The sequence below is a fragment of the Notamacropus eugenii genome, chromosome 5, assembly GCF_028372415.1.
Source record: "Notamacropus eugenii isolate mMacEug1 chromosome 5, mMacEug1.pri_v2, whole genome shotgun sequence".
In the NCBI taxonomy this organism is placed as follows: Eukaryota; Metazoa; Chordata; class Mammalia; order Diprotodontia; family Macropodidae; genus Notamacropus; species Notamacropus eugenii.
In genome coordinates this window covers 442571559-442593943 of record NC_092876.1, presented here as the reverse complement: position 1 = coordinate 442593943, position 22385 = coordinate 442571559, and the positions used below count along the sequence as shown (strand labels likewise).

Genomic DNA, 22385 nt, shown 5'->3' with positions numbered 1-22385 from the left:
TTCTGATAGGAGCTGGCAATGTGATGTTGGAAAAGTCACTTGAACTCCATTATCAAGGGGTGGAAGCAACATGGTGGAAAAAAGGCAGGGACTCACATGAACTCTCCCAAATTCCCCTCCAAACAATTTTATATAACTCCTCAAAATGAATTATGGGGTAACAGAATCTATCAAAGGACAGAGTGAAATAATTTTCAGCCCTCAGACATCTTAGAAAGTTGACAGAAAAAGGCTCTCACTCTGGGGTGAAAGCAGAATAGACTACAGCACAGGCAGGTACAAGCAAACAATGAGGAGGCCATGGGGCCAAAGCAGTGGCAACAGCTGCTTCTAGAACTATGAGCCAACAGATGGTAAGAAACGAGAAGCAGGATGCTTTCAGAAAAACCTGCAATGAGTTACATAATTGATGTAAAGTGAAATGCGCAAAACCAGGAGAACACTGTGTACAGCAGTAGTGATACTGTATGAAAATCAGCTGTGAATGGCTTGGCTATTCTCAGCAATGTGATGATCCAATACAACTCTGAAGGACTTATGATAAAAATACTATCCAGTCCTAGAGAAAGAAGTGACAGTTTGAATGTAGATCAAAGCATACTTTATTTAACTTTATTTTCCTTTTTTTAAAATGTGGAACTCAACATTTAAAAAAAAAACCCAAATTGTTTTTACATGTAATTGTGGAAAAATAAAGAATTAAATATAAACTCAGTGTCATTGGTACTGTCTGTCCTAAAACTACAAATTACAAAGTAGATACCAGTATGCGTGATTAGTGGGATTTTCACCATTTAGAGTTCACATTCTGGGCAATGAAATAATATGTTCAGTCAAAAAAAATCACATCTTAGAATAAATATTCTAATAATAATTAAATGGGAAAACTTTCTCAATAAACTACTCAAGAAACTCATAAAAAAAGACAAGTATAGAAAGTGAAAACAATAGATGTCTGAACCCTAAAGTAAAAGTTTCATAGTTCAGTGAGACTAGAATCATAAAGGCTACAACACAGAATGAACTCAAGCTGATAATAAATTTTAAGGGAAGGGAAGTGGGCCTTTTAATATATTAAAATTAGAAGCACAAAGAAGATTCAGGACCACTGCACGAGGTGAATGAAAGGTGATAACAGTTAATGGAGAGGACACAGTACAACTCATTTCTTGTTTTCAAGATTCAATTTTCAAAGTGAAAAATGTCCTCCTCACCGGGAAGGGTGGAATAAAGAATGGAAAATAAAAAACTGAAATCCAAGATAAATGAGATGACAAAGTTACATTTAAGAAGGAAATATAACTAGCCATTCTCTTTGTCTGTCCCCTACCTTCAAAGCTTGTGTTTTAAGAATAGGTGGGTATAAATTTTTATGTATCTTTAAGCTAAAATGACCTGAAACTCAGTGTTTACTGGATTTATTCATATAGCCAAGACCTCGTTTAAACTCTCTCTAGCTGAAGGCCTCTTCCACTCCTCTTGTGATCCTTAAAATAAGCCACAGACAACTACATTTTGCTTTGAATTGTCCACAGGTGAACAAGGAATAGTTAGAAACTCCATAGAATAACTGTGTGAAGCAGTGAAGCAATTATTTTAGCAGTCGATTTTCTGTCAAATATAAAAGTCTTTTAAGAATTTAACTTCTATATATCTAAGGATAAAAAAAAATAGTATCAGCTTAACAAAAAAAGGTAGATCAGAATTTTGACTAGAGGTGTTGGCCAGTTTTAATTTGCTGATCTTGCCAAGCTCAGTTAATTGATTTTTCCAAATAATTTATGGTTATCCATATAAGTGTTAAAACACATGCAGATTTACAAAATATGTGTGTGTTAAAATTTACAAAGATTTTATTACTGACTTTAGCTGTTGCCTAAATCTAGATTTTTTTTTTCTTTTTAGAGTTCTGAAGCATAATGTATCGTGAGATTTTGAGGTCATTGTTTCCATTTCTAAAGCAATTTACATATCCCCTGACAAACTATGTCCATTCAAATGATGAAAATTAGCAGGAATTTCTCTACTGTCTGTATGTCCTGGCTATAGTACAAACTTACTTTCTAGCTTTCCCTCACATTACTACCCTCCCAGAAAGGCTACCTTTGCACCAAACTAAATTACCTATCTTCCAAACCTACTTGGTATTTCTCACCAAACCTGTTCCTATTCCAGATATTTACCTGTAACTAAAACAAAACAAAACAAAACAAAAAAACCAAAACCCTCCCCCAAAAAACCCTCCCCGTGACATACACATTCACTCCCACACAAACAGAAACAATGAATTTTGAAGATTTTCTTGAAAACGTAAGTCAAATTCCACTTCTTATGAGAATTCTTCACCATTTCCTATAGTGAGGAATGTTCTGTTTCTAGCTCATCCTTTTCAGCCTTCATCCAGGGAAGCAACCTCTTTAGAGAAGACAACAGATGTCCCCAACAACTGCCATTGTTAGAGGAGCTGAGACAGCCCAGCTAAAGTAGCAAGGTACCCTGAGGGAAAACCAGGAGGTAACACGTGCCCTATGAGTCAAAATCACCACCACACCAGACATTGGCTAAATGTCATCGATAGACAGTGGCTGCCACCCTTCCTCCTTAGTAGTCAGCTCTTGAAGGCTCAGAAAAGAAAGTTCTTGTCATTGAAGTCCTTTGATTCAATACCAAATAGCAAAGCATCAAGAATGGATATGGTTTTATTAGTGGAGATTATTAAAGAGTTGCATTTCCATCTGCTTTACTGCTCTGGTAAAAGGGCTATGGGACCTTTCTACTTGAATTGAGCTAAAATGTACTACGTATGTTCTCTCCCCCATTAGAATGAGCTTCTTTTGTGAGGCCTTCACCTTTTCTTTGTACCTCCAGTGCCTAGCATTATGTTTTCTATATAGTAAGCATTTAATAAATGGCTTTTCTTTCATTCATTTACTCTTTCACTTACTCCACACATAACATTTTCTGGCTCTCTTACACACTTATATATTATTTTGCATAAGAGTAACTTTTGCATATTCATATTCACTTAGTAACAGAATTGGAAGGAACCTAGGGAAACATCCCAAAGAAGGGGTAGTGCCATTTCTTGAAGACCTCCAGAAGATACTTTTTGAGGCATTCCACTTGTGGAATAGTTCTATACCTCTGGCCTAGATATATGATTTAATTGTCACAAAAAATTCTGGGTGGAAAAATCTAATATTTCAGAGTTTCATTGGGACACTGAGAGCTAAATAATTTTCCAAGAATCCCATAGTCAGTATATGTCAGAAATAAGTGTAGAATCCCAGATTTTCCTCAATTGAAGACTAACCTCTATGACCTGACATGCTTCTGATCTCAGTGATAGAATGAGGATAAATTCTTGCTCTGACTTCCTGCACAAAATTCTGGTTATTCTCTTGGATTATGGTCTTTCCATATTGACAGCTTCTTCTCCAAGGTATGCTACAGTGAAGAATGTTAGATTAAGAGCCAGAAAACTGTGGGTTCAAGTTCAGTTTTGAACATGCGATGTATGACCATATGGCAAACTAGCTTAACTTCTCTTCCATTTTCTTGTCTGTAAAATGAAGACTGCAATGTGTTCTGACAATCAAATGAAAAATACAGGCAAAGACCTTTGCAAACCTTAAAGTGCTGCATCAATGCCCATTATTGTTACTTACATCATAATTGTTAGTATTAGCCCCTTCAGAACTGTGACGACTGAATTCTGATAATTCTGAGGTCAATATCATGAAGTGACAGACATAAAAGTCAGAGGAATCTTATGCTGCATCACGATAATTTCACTATTCACTATTCAGAAGACAAGGTGTTTAGTCCCATTGCACTGTCTTGTTCCAACCAATCTACTACTTTCAGTTTGGGGACTGGGTCAAGTCACACTTTAGGCTATATTTGTAAATAATACTAAAAGCTTAAGTGTAGATGTTGCTAATATTTCTGCAAAAATAGCTTTATATGATTTCATTTTCATGTATGCAGAAAAGCACCGGGATGTTAGGAAGACTGCAAACCATTTTAAGTGAAAATGAAAAAGGAGAATCTAGGGATATTTATATAATACGATATAAGTTATATGGAAAATATCATTTTTGTTTTCAAAATTTTTAAATGTTCTCATATTGAAAAACTTATTGTGCTTGGCCCAACTCATATCAATGGATAGAAGCTACTTGGATACAGATCTCAGCTCAATAAAAGTTAAAATACCCTTTCTATTTCAGCTTTTCCATAAAAGAGGTAAATAAAAAGTGAATTTTAAAATACTAGAAGTCTTTCACAGTAGAAGCCAGGTAGTTACTCTTCAGGAAGGCTATAGAAGGTAATTCATGCTTCTAGTATGAACTGGATTATATTGATGGAGTCCTAATAGAGCTGTTCCCATTCCCAATATTCTAACTTCATCACAGGTCCACTGTACCTACCTAAGCCCCTTCCCCTGCCAGTGTCCTAATTTCTTCATGTATATTTCATTGCTCACTACAACAACAGATTTTTCCTGAAACTAACAGTTCTCACAGAAATAGTAGGTATGTCCATGTAATGGGAACCCAGCCCCTGCCTCCATCTAGCTACTGCCTCTAGACCTATTTACACATGTTTGAACGGGTATGTTCTTGTAGTCAGTCATATTCATAACATCCATCTTGCCCAAGATAGGATCTTAGCACTTAACTATCTCTCTTGACCAGACAGGACCACAACAGTTAGCCAATTGGAGGGCAGCATGGCCAGAATGTTTAACCACTGAACCATAGACAGAATTCCTCCTCCAGTACCTAATCCCTTAACAAGCTGCTCCCACCTTTCTAATATTCATAATTTCTGTTATGTAATTGCATCTTTACCCTATAAAAATCCATCTTGCTTCCTCTGAAGTTACTGGTTCTTCTTGGAACTTAGCCCACTCCATGAGAGGTATCAATCTCAATAAACGCCTATACTTGGATTAGAGGTGTTCTGACTGAATTCTTTGAGACAGTACCACCACAACACATCATGAAACCCCAACAGTTTTTGGTGTCCCAGAGTTTAAACCTCAACAAGCCTGTGATAATCCCTGCAACTCAGAGACACTCTATAATTTCGTCATAACCATAATGACTATTGTAAGACCATTCAACAGCAGGTATGAGCAAATAAAATTCTGAAAGTTTGATAAATAGTATACATTAGGGACAGACCTCATGCAGAGTGACACCCTGTTAGTTCAGGCTCAGTGTTCAGATAAAATGAGGCATGTGTAGGTTATTCAATAATTAGGAAAATTAGGTTTACTTTGCCATAGGGTATTCAACAAGGATGCAATAACATATGCCTCATTCACCTCCATGTGGAATAGGATCAGGTAAGCAGGGCAGAGCGGAGCTAGGTGGTGTAGCCAATAGAGCACTGGGTGTAAAGTCAAGAAGAATCATCTTTGTAACTAATCTGGCTTCACACTCTTACTAGCTATGTGACTCTGGGCAGGTTATTTAACCCTGTTGGCTGGAGAAGGAAATGGCAAACCACTCTACTATCTTTGCCAAAACAAAACAAACCCAAATGTGGTCATGAAAGTTGGACACTATTGAACAATAATAGCCGGGTGGGTGGGCTGACTCTGGCAATCTTGTGACATCTGCCATCACTGAAGGAAAATGGTTAGCTAACTTGCATGGGAAATGATATTCTTTCAACAACAGTTGGCATTGGACAAGTGGGTCTTGAACTATAATGTTGAGGAAGCAACTTGACAGAAGGAAAATAGTAAATTCTAGCAGAGTTTTGATAGCAAAAGTGTAAAAATATAGTACATTAGTTGGTATAAAAGAAGAAATAAAAGAAGACAGTTGGGACCAAGTTCTTAGGGATCATTTTTGAAGATTAGCTTCTGTAGCAAGAATATCCTAGACTTTCCCTGCATAATGTAATCTGCATTATCATATCAATCAGAATTGGAAATTGTCCTCTATAATTCTTATTATGCATCATATTATGAAAAGAGAGAATAGCTGCTAGTCCTTCAAATTGTATGTACACTTATATTTTATTAGGTTAATTTTAACTTTGCATAATTACTTAATGTTCAAGTCAATTGTTAAAGTGATCAGCCAAATGCAGAGGAAGGACTGAATTGGGAGTCAAAGGACCTAGAATCCAATCCTAATTGGGCCACTTATTACCTGTTTGACCTTGGACAATTTACTTAACCTCTATTAATTTCAGCCTCATCATTGTAAGATGAAAGGTGTGGAATAGTTATTCTGAATGTTCTCTAAGATCTATGGTTCCACAGTCTTGGGAAATCAGATCATCTATCACTACATCAAATTTCTTATTCATGTGAGCAAATTAACTGTATTAAAGTCAATGAGACATTTTGTAAAGATCCACTGTCAGGAAACACTATTATCTTTGCTAAGGAAAAGGCAAATGAGAACAGTCACTTGCTTACATATGTTATAGTGTAATAATTATGAGGCAATGTTAGAAATGGACTTTATGTTGTTAGGAATCCTGATTTTATTGGCAAAGCCGCTAGGGGTCCCATCGTATAGAGCATTGGACCTAGAGTTAGGAAGACCTGAATTCAAATCCATCCTCAAATATTTATTAACCTGTGACCCTAAGTAAGACACTTAACCTTAACCTCTGTTTGTTTTGCTTCCCTCCACTGTAAAATGGGGATAATAATAGCACCCACCTTCCAGGGTTGCTCTGTGGATCAAATGAGATAACGTTTCAAAAGTCGTTAGCACTGAGTTGACATATAATAGGTGACGTATACATATTAAGAACTAAAAATACATATTCAGACTGACATGGTGTGGCCCTGGGCAAAGTCTCTAACTTCTCCCTGCCTCCGTTTCCTCCTATATAAAATACGAATAATTATAGAACTTACTGCCCCAAGTTTTCATTAGGATAAACAAGATAACGTGTGAGGCGAGATTTGAATTCAGTTCTTATAGACTGCAGGTGTAGGGCTCTAACCACTATCTCATGATTCTTTTACATTTGACCATGATGTTTTCTACGCTTGCAAATACCCCTATTATGCCAAAATATGCTGATTTTTCTAATTTGCATCCACTCTAAATGAGATTCAAACATTATTGTGTGAATTATCTGTTCAATTGCTTCATAAAACACTTTAAAGATTTTTGATGAGACAAAACTGAAAAAAAATAGAGGACATGAGTCTAAAGAGGGTTACAGAAATTATCATCTCCAAATGCAAAATGGAGGGAAAAGTTAAGGTTCACTTAATAATATAATTATCAAAGATAAAGAGTGCCTAAAAACAATGCATTTGAAAGTTTTTCAGAATTCTGACCCTAACTTTATAAATAAGCTTTCAGTTGTTTTGGACAAATTGTTAAAAATGTCTAAGCTCTGGGTTCCTCATTCCTCTAGGTACCACCTTGATCATTCTCTCCCTTCAGACCCTGATGGAGAAAAGCCCAAGGCCTGAGGCCAAGAGCCTTGGGAGCAACAACACTGTCCAGGCCACCGGAACCATTTCTAGCCCAGCCCCCATCAACATCATTAAGCAGAGATATCACTGTTGAGAGGGGACTAAATACTTCTATTACCACTAGTAACAGTGGCTGATCTACAGTGGAGGATAAGAGCAGACCACCTGTCCTGCTTCCAGCATAGGTCTTATGGCCACTGTCTGGGGTGGCAACTCCTGTAAACAAGGGGCTAGTCATTCCCATTAACTGGCAACCAATTACCTCTTATACAGCAGGCAACCCAACATAGCTATAGCCTCTTGAGGGAGAGACAGTCTGCCGTGTAACTCCTAGCTTGCTTCGCCAATAGTCAGGATTCCTAACAAAATAAAGTCCTTTTCTAACCTCATAATTATTACATTATTACATATGTAAGCAAGTGACTGTTTTCATTTGCCTTTTCTTAGCAGAGATAATAGTGTTTCATGACAGTGGATCTTTACAAGTGTGACAGATGAAAGTCAAACCATAATCATCTTGACCACCATCTCCATAAGCCCTTGATGGGAACAGTCCGTCTCCTGACCCCAAGAGCATTTGGAATAAGAAGCAATGCTTCCAGTCCAGTGTCAAATACTTCAACATCAGAAACTGATGTAGTTTTTATCAGTGAAAATGACATTAAAGAATAGATATTAACATCTACTTTTCTTTTGCACCCTAAGGATCATGAGACCATCCCAGTTGATACCTTCTGTGTGTGTATGTGTGTGTGTGTGTGTGTGTTTCTCCTCCATTAGAATATGAGCTCTTTGAGAGCAGGAACCATCTTACCAATTTGTATCCCTAGGGCTTAGCAATGAAGTAAATAAATATATCATTCATTCCTTGATTAGCCCTAACGAGGTACCTGTGTGATGGAAAACTACTATGACATATGGACTATGAATTAGAACATAACGCAAATGACTAGAAACCCAGATCCACCATTGTTATAGTGTTTCCATCCATTTTAAACTGAAATTTAAAAGGAAAATGAGGTAAGTTCATTTACATTATTAGTAAAGGTAAGGAATAACCTAAAACTCTACAAGTTACTTGCTTAGTAAAGCCACATTATGTTTTCACATACCACACAAAACATGCCATTCACATAGAAAACCTGGATAAAAAATTGAAAGTATACTTGGTTTCTCAAGTCATTGATTTGATATGTAAGGACACTGAGGAAGAAGATAGAGAGTGTCAAGAAACTACTAATTTTATAATAGATCCCATATACCTGAAAGATTGTAGAAATTTATAGAGGATGAAAAGATTTAAAATTTTAAATGAAAAGAATTACATACATTATGAATAATCAATATTGTTCCTGAAATTGTTCCTAGAAAATCATGCATTCTCTGTTTTTTTCAAATCAAGTATCCTTTAATACCCAGATCAAGTTTCACTTATTTGATACAGCCTTCCTCGGGTATCCCTATCTCTAGTAATCTTTCTATCCTCTGGACTCATTTCAAGTTGCCTGCTTCACATTGCTTTATCCTTTTTATTTTTGTTTCCTAATTGGTTCCTGTTGCCTTCTGAATTATACCAAAAGTTTCTTGGGGCCAAATACTGGATTTTCTACTTTAATATGCCCCTGATCATGAAAGTGTAGTCATAATGTTGAATACGAGCAGATAAAAGGCTACTTGACAAATGTTTTTTATTTTCACCAAAGTACATAGTAAAATGCTGGGCTAATTTTGTAAAAGAAGTGAGTTTTCACTGTACACAAGTATACCACACTACTACCATTTTGAGGAGGGAGCTGCATCTTTAATTTCTTTGATATATTAATGAACATCACCAATTCCTTCTGCAGATGCATATTAGAACTGGCCCTACAAGTCTGAGTTTTAGCAAGTTCCTAGGAGGCAGTATATTTCTCAAATGTGACAGGTAGACTCCATGACAACCTAGTAGAAATTAGTTTTCCCTAAAAGGCAACAAAGCTGTTTCCAGGATTAGATTGTTCCTTGTCTCTCATGAAGCAGTTTTCTACCAATTTCCTTCCTTTTCCTAAAGGCATAGATGTCCCACCCACATATAGTTTAGGCCACTCTGACTTAGTGGATTTCTGAGGATATATCCATACAGAGAAATGTTTCCATATGGAGCTGTATCCAGGGAAGCCAAGTACTCTTATGTGCCTCATTTCATCCCAAATTAAAGCTGAACTAACAGGTGTTAGGCCTCCCTAGAACACCAAGTAATATAGTTTTGCCCCAAACTTTATGTCATTTTATAAGTGATTCCTCACATTTGGTATGCATACTTTCCACACCTGCCCTTTTTAAAATCCCTAACTTCCTTCAAATCGCAATCCAGGTGTTATCTCCAATGTGAAACTTTTGTTAATTGTCCCTAACTGTTCATGCTCTGTTCCACTTGAGACTGATTGGGATAACCATATATTTTTTATATATTTCTATATGCCCCAGAGTATATAATTTTATATACTCTGGATTATATAGAAGTATATATGTATTTTACATATATACATGGTACATAGCAATATGAATGTATATTCTATGTGATATATTCATATTACTATGTACTATGTAGGGGCAGCTAGGTGGTGCAGTGGATAGGGTGCCAGGTCTGGAGTCAGGACAACTGATCTTCTGGAGTTAAAATCTGGCCTCAGACACTTACTAGCTGTGTGACCTTGGGCAAGCCACTTAACCATGCTTGCCTCTATCTCTTCATCTGTACAGTGAGTTAGAGAAGCCAAAGGTAAACCACTCTACTATCTTTGCCAAGAAAACCTCATTGGTCAGGACAAGAATGACTGAATAACAAAATATGTGATATGTACTATATATGCCAATGTACTCCTTATGTACATATTGCATTCACTTCCAATAACATGTAAGTTCTTTGAGGTTGGATATCAGTTTGGTCATTGTATTCTTAACTTCTTTTCTTAATAAATGTTAGTTAAACTAAATTGAGTAAAAATAACTGAAGATCTTGCTGTACTTATTTCTTCCATAATATTAAAAAAAAGTGACTACATATTTTAAGAGCTTTTTTGTAAACAAAACTACATGGAAATTTGGAACCGAGCATCTGACTTAAGATGAGAGTGACAACAAAAATGACTTTAAAGTGGATTATTGTTTTTAATAAAACATTAAACATAAGAGATACGTACAGCCAGCTTCCGAAGACTAGATAACATTTCATTCTGATCTTTAAAGCCAGTGGTATGAATATCGTTTACTGCATTTTCTTTCTCAGAAAGCCACGTATCAAACAGGCACTGGGGGGAAAAAAGTCTTTGGTAAGAATATTCATAAATTGACCGGTGAAGTGCAAAGTGTCCTTATTTGTTTTTAATACACACTTTCCTACTGAGACTCACCTGTTCTTTGGTAAATCGTTGCCATTTGAGAAGTATATCTTGCAGAAGAACCCAGCGATCTTCTGTCCATCGACATATGTTGGCCCATCGGTCTCCCAAAACCTGGGGAGAAAGCAATCCAATAGTCCTTAGTAAATAACCAGTGATAGCGGAGGACACTTTGAAATGACCATGAATGACTGCTCCAGTCTTTATTGCTTGAATCTCCTACCTGTGCTAGGAGCTGTAAAGGACGGACTCATTGTTTCTGTTTTATGGTTTAATCAGTACCGTCTTTGAATTACATTTAGACTATCCTACTCACCCTTTCACCTCAGACAGAAAACCATAAAGTTACTTGATACTTTGCTGAAATGGTGAATACTATTATTTGAAATACCAACCTCGGTTAAAAAAATGCAGCAAAGCAATAACTGCCGAAATAAGCAAAACATTTCAATACTGGCACGTAGAAAGTCTTAAAACATAAACCAAAGAGTAAAAGGCGGGCTGCTAAACATGGTGGCCAAAAAGGAACACCCACAAAGCAATACCATTTTAAATATCCAGGAAGATTTGTTCCAGACTAAGCAGTAATTCTCAATTTCTCAAATTATGTAGTGCTGATATTGTTACACAAATCAGTAGGAAAAAAACATAGACACAGGTTGCAATCTTGGAATATTTCAATGAATTGCAACAGATTACTCCAAAGCAATCATTTTGTGCACTTATCATCTTTCTAGGTACTTATGCATAAAGATATATTCATTATAATTCGTGAGATATACATAAAAATAGAAGAAAAATCTCATGCATTTTCTTCTCAACTACATTTTTTTATATATTTTATATATTATAAGCTTAAAAAAATCCTCATAGAGGAAATAAATGTCTTTACAGCTGTTATGTGCCAAGTATACACCTTAGGAAAGGCAAATTAACAGTTTGGTGAACTAGTATACATGAATAATAGATGTGTTAGAGTCCTATTGTCTAACTTCTCTCTGATCTATGTAAACAAAGAATTGTTTGCCCATATCTAAAAGTATTTTAGAGCAAGGGGGTTACAAATAATGTATTTTAAAAGTATCTGTAGAGTTACAGAATAAAATTCATCCTGTATATGCATGACAGAGCCAAGAAAAAGAAAATGAATGCCTGTGACTTGTCTTTACACTTAAATAATATGCTCTACATATTATATTTCATGAGAATTCTGACCTTTACAATTGATGGTGCATAGCACATTGGCCAATCTATAAGAATAGGCAGTAACAAAAGTAGGGCAAATAGGGCTTATGGTTTGAAAAAAACAAAGAACCAGAACTAACAGACTATTAAAAATAAAATGTTCCTTCTCTGGTAACCTTAAAGAGGGCACTGAGTGCATGTGTTAGTAGGGTGCTATAAACTTTTTACTACTGTATTAGAAATGACCATATTACTCATCTGTAGCTTACTTACAAGTGAATTTTCAGGTTTTCCCAGAAGTGTCAATAAAATATTTTATGGCATTCAGAACCATCACATATATTTTAATGTCACTTATTTTCTTACACTTTTATAGCCTCCTTCTACTCTACTAGTCTTTGAAATATGCTAGTTACTAGAGAAACCATGACATTGAAATGAACGAAGCTAAGCAATAACAAACACTTTATCTTTAAACAATAGATTTAACAACTTCAAGTACATAGAGTCTGATCATCAATTACTATATTTTTGCTGTATGCTTTTTCTCAAATACAAGAAAAATTTGCCTGCTTAACGTCCTTGCTGTTGCCTGTTACAGACTTTGCTATTTATTAAAAGCCACTGGGTGCAAGTGCACTAAATAAGTTATTAATGGGTTAGTTAGTATAGGACTTAAAATTTAGATAAATCAATTTGCATCATATAGGATAGAAGCCTATACTATCACATAAATCCACCATTTATCCAAGTTTTAGCCTCATAAATGATCTTGGAAAGAGGGAGAGAGAATTGGGATATTCGTTATCACTAGAAACAAAACAAAACATTAAAATAAAGAGAAACAGTTTCTTTATATATTGAAAACAATGTATATTGAGTTTATAGAAAGAATTTATAGTTTTTGCATTAAAGTAGGCATGGTTCCTTCCTTCCCAAAACTTTTAAGGTTCAAAACTGATAACATTTCTGACTTCTCATTCCACAGCATAGATTGATAACCCATTTCCTTGGAATTCTAAATGAATTGGTTTATCTTAGATATGTATTTTTCAATTTTATCTAATCAAATTTGCCTACATTTTCATTGATGTTCCTTAGTACCCCTTGTATAGTCAAGAAATCTTTATTTTTAGTCATGAAAGGTAGGTGCAAGGCATGATATCACCTTCCTGATATAATGGTCCTCTTAAAAAATGAAGGACAAGCAACAACTTTTAAGTAGTAGGGGCTACCCCATTGGGGACCCAACTGACCAGTTCCATTTGGGCAACACAGCTCCTCCTCTCCTCTCTCCTTTTCTTGGTCTGTTGACATAGAATATAATGCCCTTGTCTGCTGGTTCTCTGCCAAAAGGAATATACCTGGGAAAGACTGTAGTTTAAAAAGGCCAAGGTCTCCCAATGCCCTAGGGGCCATTTCTAATCATTCTGATATATATCTTGCCACTGGGCCCAGATGGTTCTGGAGGAGAAAGTGAAGCTGGTGACTTTACGTAGCCCTCCCACACTTAAATCTCATTCACTTGCAGGTCATGACCACCTTCCTGATGCCATGGTCCTCTTTGAGAATGAAGGACAACCAACATTATGGCATGGAGGCAAGATCCTGTGCTAAACCCAATTTCTCCCATCTTTTTCCTGATCAAATTTAATGCATTTTCACACAAAATTATTTCTGTGTGCATTTGTGTGTGTTCAATCCCTCTTTATGCAGTTCAGATAAGAATAAGATCAGTCTGTCCTCCCTATCCTTTCCTCCATGTTTGTTTATTCTTTGTTGATCCCTTTATGCAAAATGATAAAGACCTTTTTCTCACTTATACTTTCCCCTCTTGAAAATAACAAAACACAACAAAACACTTGAAGATATTTTCTCAATAGTTGTTTTCCTTCTCTCCCTCTTGTGATGTAAGCATTTCATAATTTTTAGTCCCCTTTCAATTGCTTAAATGTATTTATCTTCATTTCTCTGAGCTGCTATGTTTTCATTTCAGCTCTTCTAAGTTTTTAATCACTTTTGGCATTTTTATTAAGAATGCTTGGACATTTATTTTTTATTAAAGGTCCATTTCTCCCACATAAAATTATAATAAGTATAACATTTGCTGAGTTTATTAATAACATTTTGGAACATATTCTAATATAATGGTAAGTTCTGCTTAGTCTTATGTGATTCCAATTATGGTTCTCCAAACTCTTAATTATTTGGCTTTTTGCAATAATTTTTTTCCTGAATTGGAACCTCAATATTTTGCCAGATAGATTCCAGGACATATTTTGTTTTATTTTGTATTTTCAGGAGATAATAGTTGCTTCCTTCCTTGAGTCCCCCTATTTTCACTTTGCCTGCTGGTTCAACTAGACCTGGGCATTTTTCATTTATGACATCCTGAAATATGGTATCCAGTTATATTTTTGGTCAGGACTTTAAAGGATTCTGATGATGCCTAGATGTATAGGATATACATTTCATTTTCTTTGATCTAATTTTATTTATCTCTTGCTTCATTTCTTTCAGTCATTCCTGTATTCCATGTGACGAATTCATTATGTTTTTCTGAAACTCTGAAGTTTTTGTGAGCTTACTTTCTTCTAGATTAACTTTTACAGTATCTCTTGCTTCTCAGCATTCCTTCACTGTGTTTACTGTTTTGCTTACATTTTCAGGCTAAGATAGTGATTTGAGATTTTGTGCTTGGGCTATTCCCTTTCAGCTGTTTTTTTTTAAGAATTGAGTAGGTCTGATTTGGGCCTGTCCTCTCTATAGTCTGGATGCTGCTATGCTATACACGAGGAGGCATATTTTAAGGATACACCCTCTTCCTGATTTTTATACTAGTTTTTTGGTAGATTACTGCAGATTTCTGCTTCAGTCAGACTCTGGTCTTGTCCTCCTTAACTGATCCCTTCCATGAAATTTATCTCTAGGCCCTAATAGGATGTTGAATATAGCACTGGTTTCAGGACTTTTGGGTATCATCTTCTGACAATGGTGCTCAGGTGTTGATTTGTTTGTCTCAGAACTAGGCTTCCAATGCCCTGAAAATTGTAAGACTGGGCCCTATCTCGCTACACATTGATTTTCAGGGGCTGCCTCTGTACTGGAGTCTGCTGTAACAGTCCAGGCTCAGGATATGGTTTCTGGTCCTCAATTACTTGGGGGGGGGCTCACAATTGCTTGAGACATCCCTGCTTAGACTTCAGGCTGACTGGCCTCCTGTTCACATGTAAGTGTTTGCTCTGCCTTTAGTTTTTTATCACCTGTGTGGGCCCCATAACCTGTGCTTTGAGTTAGCTTTGTGACATAAGATGTCTCTACCCATCTTTGCCAGTTCTGATCATCATTTTCTGTGGTTGTGTTTCCTTTGGAGCTGTGTTTACAGTTGATCTTTTCAGGCTTGATTTCCCCATGTTGATGTGGGAGAGCAAGCTTTCATTTCAACATTTCATGGTGACCATAATAACTGGAAGTTTGTAATCAGTGATCAGTACCCAAAAACCTAAGTGTTTTGTTTTTCAGTGGACAAGGTGTGCCAAACCCTCATGAAAGTGGATTTTTTTTTCCCTTACACACATGAAAAGGGTCAAGAGCCTAAGAGAATTCTCTTAAAACCAATCACAATTTCCATTCATTAGAAAAGATCAAACTCTAATTGATTAAGACAAAGTCCAAGTACATAAGACTTTGTTACTCTTACAAAGCAAAACAGGAAGCCCATAAATTGATCCAGTGAACTCAGCATTTTCTAAATCCACTTCTACCAAGAGTAATAAATAGCAGAGGAGCTATAAAGGAGACTATTTTTCTTAAATCAGGGGTGGGGAACCTGTGACCTCGAGACCCTATGTGACCTTCTAGGTGCTTCACTGTGGCTTTCTAGGTGCTTGAGTGTGGCCTTCTAGGTGCTTCAGTGTGGCTTTCTAGGTGATTGAGTGTGGCCTTTAGATGGAGTCCAAGTTTTATAGAAAAAATCTTTTTTCTAAGGGGACTGTTTTGTGAAGTTTGGATTCAATCAAAGCACCGCACTTGAGGACCTAAAGGCCCACATGTGGCCTTGAGGCTGCAGGTTTTCTACCTCTGTTTAAATGTTACTTTATATATTATGCAATGCTTAATTTTGTGGAAAATCAAATATGCACTCAATAAATTTAATGGAATTGGTGCATTTCCAATATAATATATTTTCACATTTATCTTGTTAAAAACCACTTGCAATGAGGAAGTTTTTAGTCACTTAATTCAGGAATCAGAATCTCAGTCAATATTAGTAATACCCAAAGAACTTTTGAAAAATTTGAATAACTTATGACCCATTATGATTGGTAGAGTGGAAAGAGCACTGCTTTGGCTCTGCCACTAACTTACTGCATCACCTTAGACAAGTCACACAACTGGTAAATTCATCCCCAAACCTTTATTTGAGGAACTACTCATACCAAATATACATACTCCAAGTTTTATTCTCCTCTCAACTCCCCAGACTCATTCTGGTCCCAGTCCCTTTGTCAGTGCCTTCCCTTCACCCCCTTAGTTTCTTTTTGTGTTGTTTTCCCCATTTAGAAGGTAAGCTCCTTGAGAAAAGGGACCATTTTCCTTTCTCTTCACTTTGTATGGTGCTGCTACCTACAAAACAGTTAAGAAACACTCATTCACTCATTCTGTCTATCTAACACAATCTATAGAGAGAGGGTTGGTTGGCTGGCTAAAGAAACCTTGGGATTTGCCATCTCTCCCAGTTTGTAAAGAAAGGAAGCTAATGCAATACCTATCCTTCATCCAAATGGTTGATGAAGCTTGGTGAACTGAGAGGATTTTCATAAAGAAGAAAAAAGAGGTGAGGATCATCCCATAGTGGCCCAATGTCCAACACATCTACAATTCCTTCCTTCAAGACAAGAATGGAAGACTTTGAAATGGACAGAGATTTGACAATGTTTTGATCATGGGCACACTCAAGGAGAGCTGAAATAAACAAATCAACTGAAATGAAAGGGAGTCCTGTCTTATTTCTTTTTGTTTTTTAATTTTTCTCAAAGAATATATTTACCAATTGAATTATTTCTCTTTAATATCTATATTGAACCTGTCCTTATATTGTCTTTCTTCACAGTGTGAGGGAGCTATGGCAACCACACAGGAAAGTGACCTTCCCTAGGACAAGTCTGTGAGGTCATGTGTTTTCTTCCTGGGGTATAAGTATAAATTATTTCATAACTATACTTTGGAGTGCATAATGACCACAAATTCAGGCCATAAAAATAAATACCTTTTTCCTATAAAGATTCTTGAGTTTCCATTCTCACAGTTGTAAAAGAATACACTGGTCAAAATAGTAGCTAAGACATCTTCCAGTTCTGGCATCCTACTATCAGATAACTTAATTTTAAAAATGGTATCATTTTAATCAGTTTTTTATCCTTCTAATTTTATTTTAAATCAATTCTGACTCTAATCATCAACTATGCTCAAAACTTCAATGAATTATACAGTTGAGTTTCCAGCTTCTAGGACGAGATGTCCTAAATTTTTTTTGCACGGATTTCTATTCCTAAAAATCTTAAAATTTCTGAAAAATGAGATCTTCCAAGCCTCTCAGTAACATATCCAACTTTTTTTTAATGTTTTTTACTGTCACAGAGTTTACATTGTTGGGATTGGAAGCTCAATTCCGTGTGGACGGTCTCGGGCGGGTAAAAGTGGGACTTCTAAATCTTAGAGTCTTACGAGGCCCTCCATGAACAGCGGGGGTTCGAGAAGGTCAGACTGAGCTAGCTCGGCTAGCTCGGGTATTTCCGCCTCTCCCCCGGAGATACCTGATGGGTGGAGTCTCCCTGCCCTCGAGATTGTCCCGGATTGGAGCACACCTAGTTACCTAACAGCACGGTATTGAGATGCAAACTGTGCGGCTGAAGGTTAAGTAGGATTGAGGAAGCCTGAAAGCTCTCTCTTAGCACGTGTGGAGCCAAGAGGACAGTAGGCTCCGCTCTTCTTCTCTTCTCTCTCCCCTCCCCCTCTCTCCCCGCTTGTACTTCTACTTCCAATCCTTAAGATCTTAGCCTCCTTAGGAAATCTCCCCCTCTTCCTCCTAAGGAAGACTTCCCTGCACTTGTAACTAGACCCTGTAATAAAGCTCAACCCTTGTTCGACTCTGGAACATCCTTTCTCTCATATGTGCATCCGGCTTGGCCAGCCGAAGACCTTGGAGGTGAGGTAAGAAAGACTCGGGTAGCCCACACAGGCCTCTAGGCCTGGCATTACATGATAACTAACTCAAATCCCTCTTCATTTGAACAGTACTTTTCCCATCTAAAAGCACAAAATTAAAAATTTAATCAGAACACATGCTGAGAAACGTATATATTACGTATATTTTATGTAAAATATCCACAGATAAGTTATCAAAATTGGCTAACATGAGAGAACAACAATTCACAAATGTGAGAACTTCTTTAAAGTTTCCTTGTTTACAAAGTACTTTCCTAACAACCCTGGGAAGCAAGATCATGCATTAATATTCTCAAAATTCAGATTTGAAACAAATTAAAACAAAAACACAAGTTCAGAGATGTCATGACTAGTTTTTAGTCATTTAACTGAGTAACTGAGTCAGAACTTGATTCCAGGTTTTATGACTGAGATTGTGCACAGCTGTTCCAGCTGACTATGCAAAAAAAATGCAAAAACTGAAATAGAACAGGAGAATTTCTAAGACATCACTACAAGGTGCTGTGATGTTGGTCTCCTACAACCCTTTCTATATTCATATTTAGAGTATTTTGCATTATACATGGTATATTAGCACTAATAAGATGAAGAAAGAATACATCTAGGCAACTGCAAACTTTTTAAAATCACTTTAAGGCCTCTCAATTCTTGGAAAAAAAAAAAAAAGGCCCAAATTGTGTAACAGCTGTTGGGATTTGGACCCAGTGAGGTTGAGAGGAAACATAGCCACTTTCTGCAGTGATGCTGCTGCCAAGATTAAAAATAATCCTTCAGAGGAAGAAGGTACATTCACCTTATACTTTGCCTACTTCCCCCTTAAATCCAAAACAAGTTCCTGGTACTCTTAGAAACAAGGCAAAGTAAACAAAGCCATACAAATATGTTAAGCCTAATCACAAAGCTAAAGAATGATAATTTCTCTAGAAGAAGCCAGGGGGAAATGAATATTTCTTCACTCTCATTTGTTTATGTCAGCTGTGAGAAACACAAAAGGTCAATACCTTGCTAGAACACATTTTCAGGAACTGAATCAGACCTACATGATCAGCAATGCTGAGATCCACAGTGGGGAGATAGTTCTCATTTAGTTTACATGTAATGTTGCAAAGAAAATCCCTCATCTGAGTTCCTTTGTATGGAGGAATTGGGTTTTCCAAACAAAAATGGGAAGTAGATACACTGCAGGCAACTTAGACAGAAGTATCATATTAGTTAGAGTTTCCTAACATGGATGGGAAAGAGCTCAGGGAGACTCACCCAACATGAGGTCAGTAAGCCTAGGGATCAACATTTGAGCATCCAGACTGAAAAAAAAGTTTCTTAATTTACTAAGGAAGACTAGTTGAGCTAATAGAAGCTTTACTTTCTTAGAGGAGAGATTATGTTTTTATAGCTTTTCATTCATAGCAAATCAACAGCACTCTACCAAACCCTGCCTTCCCCTACTTCTCCTGCCATGTGCAAGCACTGGGATCATAGAAGTAGCTAAAGGTCAGATTTGTTCCAATTGGAAATCCATTTCTCTAAGGTTAATCTTATCAGAATATCTTGCTGGGAGTAGGTATGTTAAAGATTTAACATAGTGGGATCCTCCTCTTTTGAGATAGAATCAGGTTCATCCTGTTGTTAAAAATAATGAGGGAGATAAAAAGCAGCCTGAGGGTCTCTATTTATATAACCCTATAATTCTGTTTCCTTGGTCTCAGTTTTCTTTTTCTGGGGAGTATGAGTTTTCCCCAAACTCAGAGGAGTGAAGTTCATCAACCTCTGTAAAAGCAACAGAGAACGTTAATGAAGTCAGAAAAACCTAGACAGGGAGACCCTGAGTTTTACTGAAGTCAAAGTATAGAATCATAAGGCAATGTTACATCTCTCAGGCATGCTTCCTGACCTGTGGAGTTTAATACAGAAGACAGAATGATCTTTTTTTTAGCTCAAAGTGAGGACACCAGGGAAGAGCTGAATCTGTGCCAGAGGCAATACTATAGACACTGCATATCATGAGAGAAGGAAGTCAAATGCAGAGGGTATTGTTTTATTGAACCTTACAAGATCACAGCACATTTTGAAACAAAATATTTTTCATATGGGGTGATGCCAAGAAAGAATTGCTTAGCTGCTTCGCCTTTTCTTTTCAAATTTAAAAATGTTCACACTTAGGATGCAATTGACCAGCATCATCACATGTTCCTAATGGAAAAACAAAGAAGTTGAAATTTTTTGCCTGAGGGAATAAGGCAAAGGTAGTGGTAAAAGCAACAATCATAGAAAGGGGAAGGATGAAGTCATGTCAAGGAATCCCGTAAGTTTCTTAGTGTCAGTATTTACGTTTACTTATAATTTATGTTCATAAATTATTACTGAAAACAATATTTCCTGCCTCCAAACAAGACACTTCTTCAATAGTAGTGATGAAGTGTGACCCCCTAAAATAGGTGAGGATACCTATTTTATCCCTTCTTTGCAGAAATGGGAACTATGGGTATGGAATATAATGTCCACTATTAGACTTAATTTGATTTATTAATTTTGCTGATCTGTATTCCCTCTTCCCTTCCCCCCTCTCTCTCTTAAATCACTATGTAGGATAGATGGGAGATATACATTTGGAAATAAGAGTGTAATGGGAAACTTTTGATTCTTGATTTTCTTTTATTAACTCTTATTATTTGGGAAGGTCGGGGCCATTTCTCCTAGTTAGGAGGTTATTGAGATGGTTGAAACCAATCCCATGGGATATCCAAGGGATGTGAAAATTTACTAACGGCCTTAAAATTTTCTCCAATAAGGAGTCCAAGGAAGAATCTCAACAGTCCCAGCTCCTTAGAGATACATAAATTCCTTCTCTTCTAGTCAAACCATCCTGAATTCTCCAAATGTAGTTTAACTTGTAACCTGGCTTAGTTTAAGTAGGTTAAATGTCCCTTAGAGGATGTATGAGATTATAACTTAAGCTAGGTTTAACTTTTATGACATTGAAGGAAGCATGGGGTTATTAATCTGTCATTTCTTTAACTTTTATTTCCTAAGTACAGGATTGTAATATGTAAATAATTAATTTTTTATCACTCTGGTATAATTTGTCTATGAAAAGTCTCATTAGGATATTAATTTTCATTCAGGTTTTTTTTATTAGTCTGAGATAGAAACTTGTACTAAATATTTTGGCAGCAGTGATCTGCCACATGAACTCAAAAAAGAGATATTATTCCCATTAAAAACACAAGAAAAGCAAATTCATGAAAATTGTTTTAAGGCATTTTTAAATTCCATCTGATCACCTATGTCCCAAAACAGAAAAAATAGAGAATCTTTTATGACCAACTAGTCTGATGGATCTTCTGGAGGTAATTTCATTCCAGTTTTAATTGTGTTTATATGATCATAGACTATTATCTGTCTCTGAAGCTTTGCAAACTACTTCTAAAATGACATAGATTCAAGAGGAAAAGATACTGGAAAGAAATCAAGTCCCACAATAGTACGTGAAGTAATGGAATTAAACAATCCTCTGATCTCTTTGGTATGAAACTCATGATATCAGTTTGTATTCTTACTGTTGTTGTTTTTTTTTTTTTTTTTAATTTTCCAGAAAGAACTCTAAGTTGGATTAGAATTATTCCTCAAATTCTAGATTCACACTAGACAAGCCTTCAGGTCATCAGATCACTGGCAGGCTGAAATGCCTTTGTATCAAGAGGGAAATATCCCAGCTGCAGGTTCAGGCTGGGATTAAATAACCTTCCATACCAGGGATGGAAGTAAAACCACCAGGGCAGACTATATCCCTTCCCCAAAAGTGTCTGAGAGGATACATCTAGCTAGGAAGTTTGAGGAGTGGAAACCTGATTAGACATGGCATTGACCAGAAACCATGAAGACAAAGAGCTACACAGAGTTAGAATGGGTGCAGGGTCTGAGGAGGCAATCCTAGACACATATTGTGGCCCTTCTCTGATTTTAGATTCATGATTATCCAGGATTATTTGCCAACTACATATAGAGAGATTAATTAAGTCCATACTTTCCATCCTGAAATGGAAGCTTAGATCCCAAACTATTCTGGAATGGAGAGTGGAAAATAAATGTGTAGGACATGATATGTCACTCACTCAGAAACATGG

At 36.5% G+C, this 22385-nt stretch overlaps 1 protein-coding gene across 9 annotated transcripts in view; it reads right to left on the bottom strand.

The window, feature by feature from the left end:
- Positions 1-22385, bottom strand: part of DMD (dystrophin) — a 2329373-nt gene that overhangs the window by 1535465 nt on the left and 771523 nt on the right. For all 9 annotated transcript variants that reach the window (XR_011968542.1, XM_072616876.1, XM_072616880.1 and 6 more), the window contains 2 exons: positions 10861-10962; positions 10651-10758 (listed from right to left, as the gene is read on the bottom strand). Coding sequence is in view for 8 of the 9 variants with exons in the window: in XM_072616876.1 (XP_072472977.1) it covers positions 10651-10758; positions 10861-10962 (210 nt within the window). In the remaining variant the exon portion in view is untranslated. The remainder of the gene's footprint in view (positions 1-10650; positions 10759-10860; positions 10963-22385) is intronic.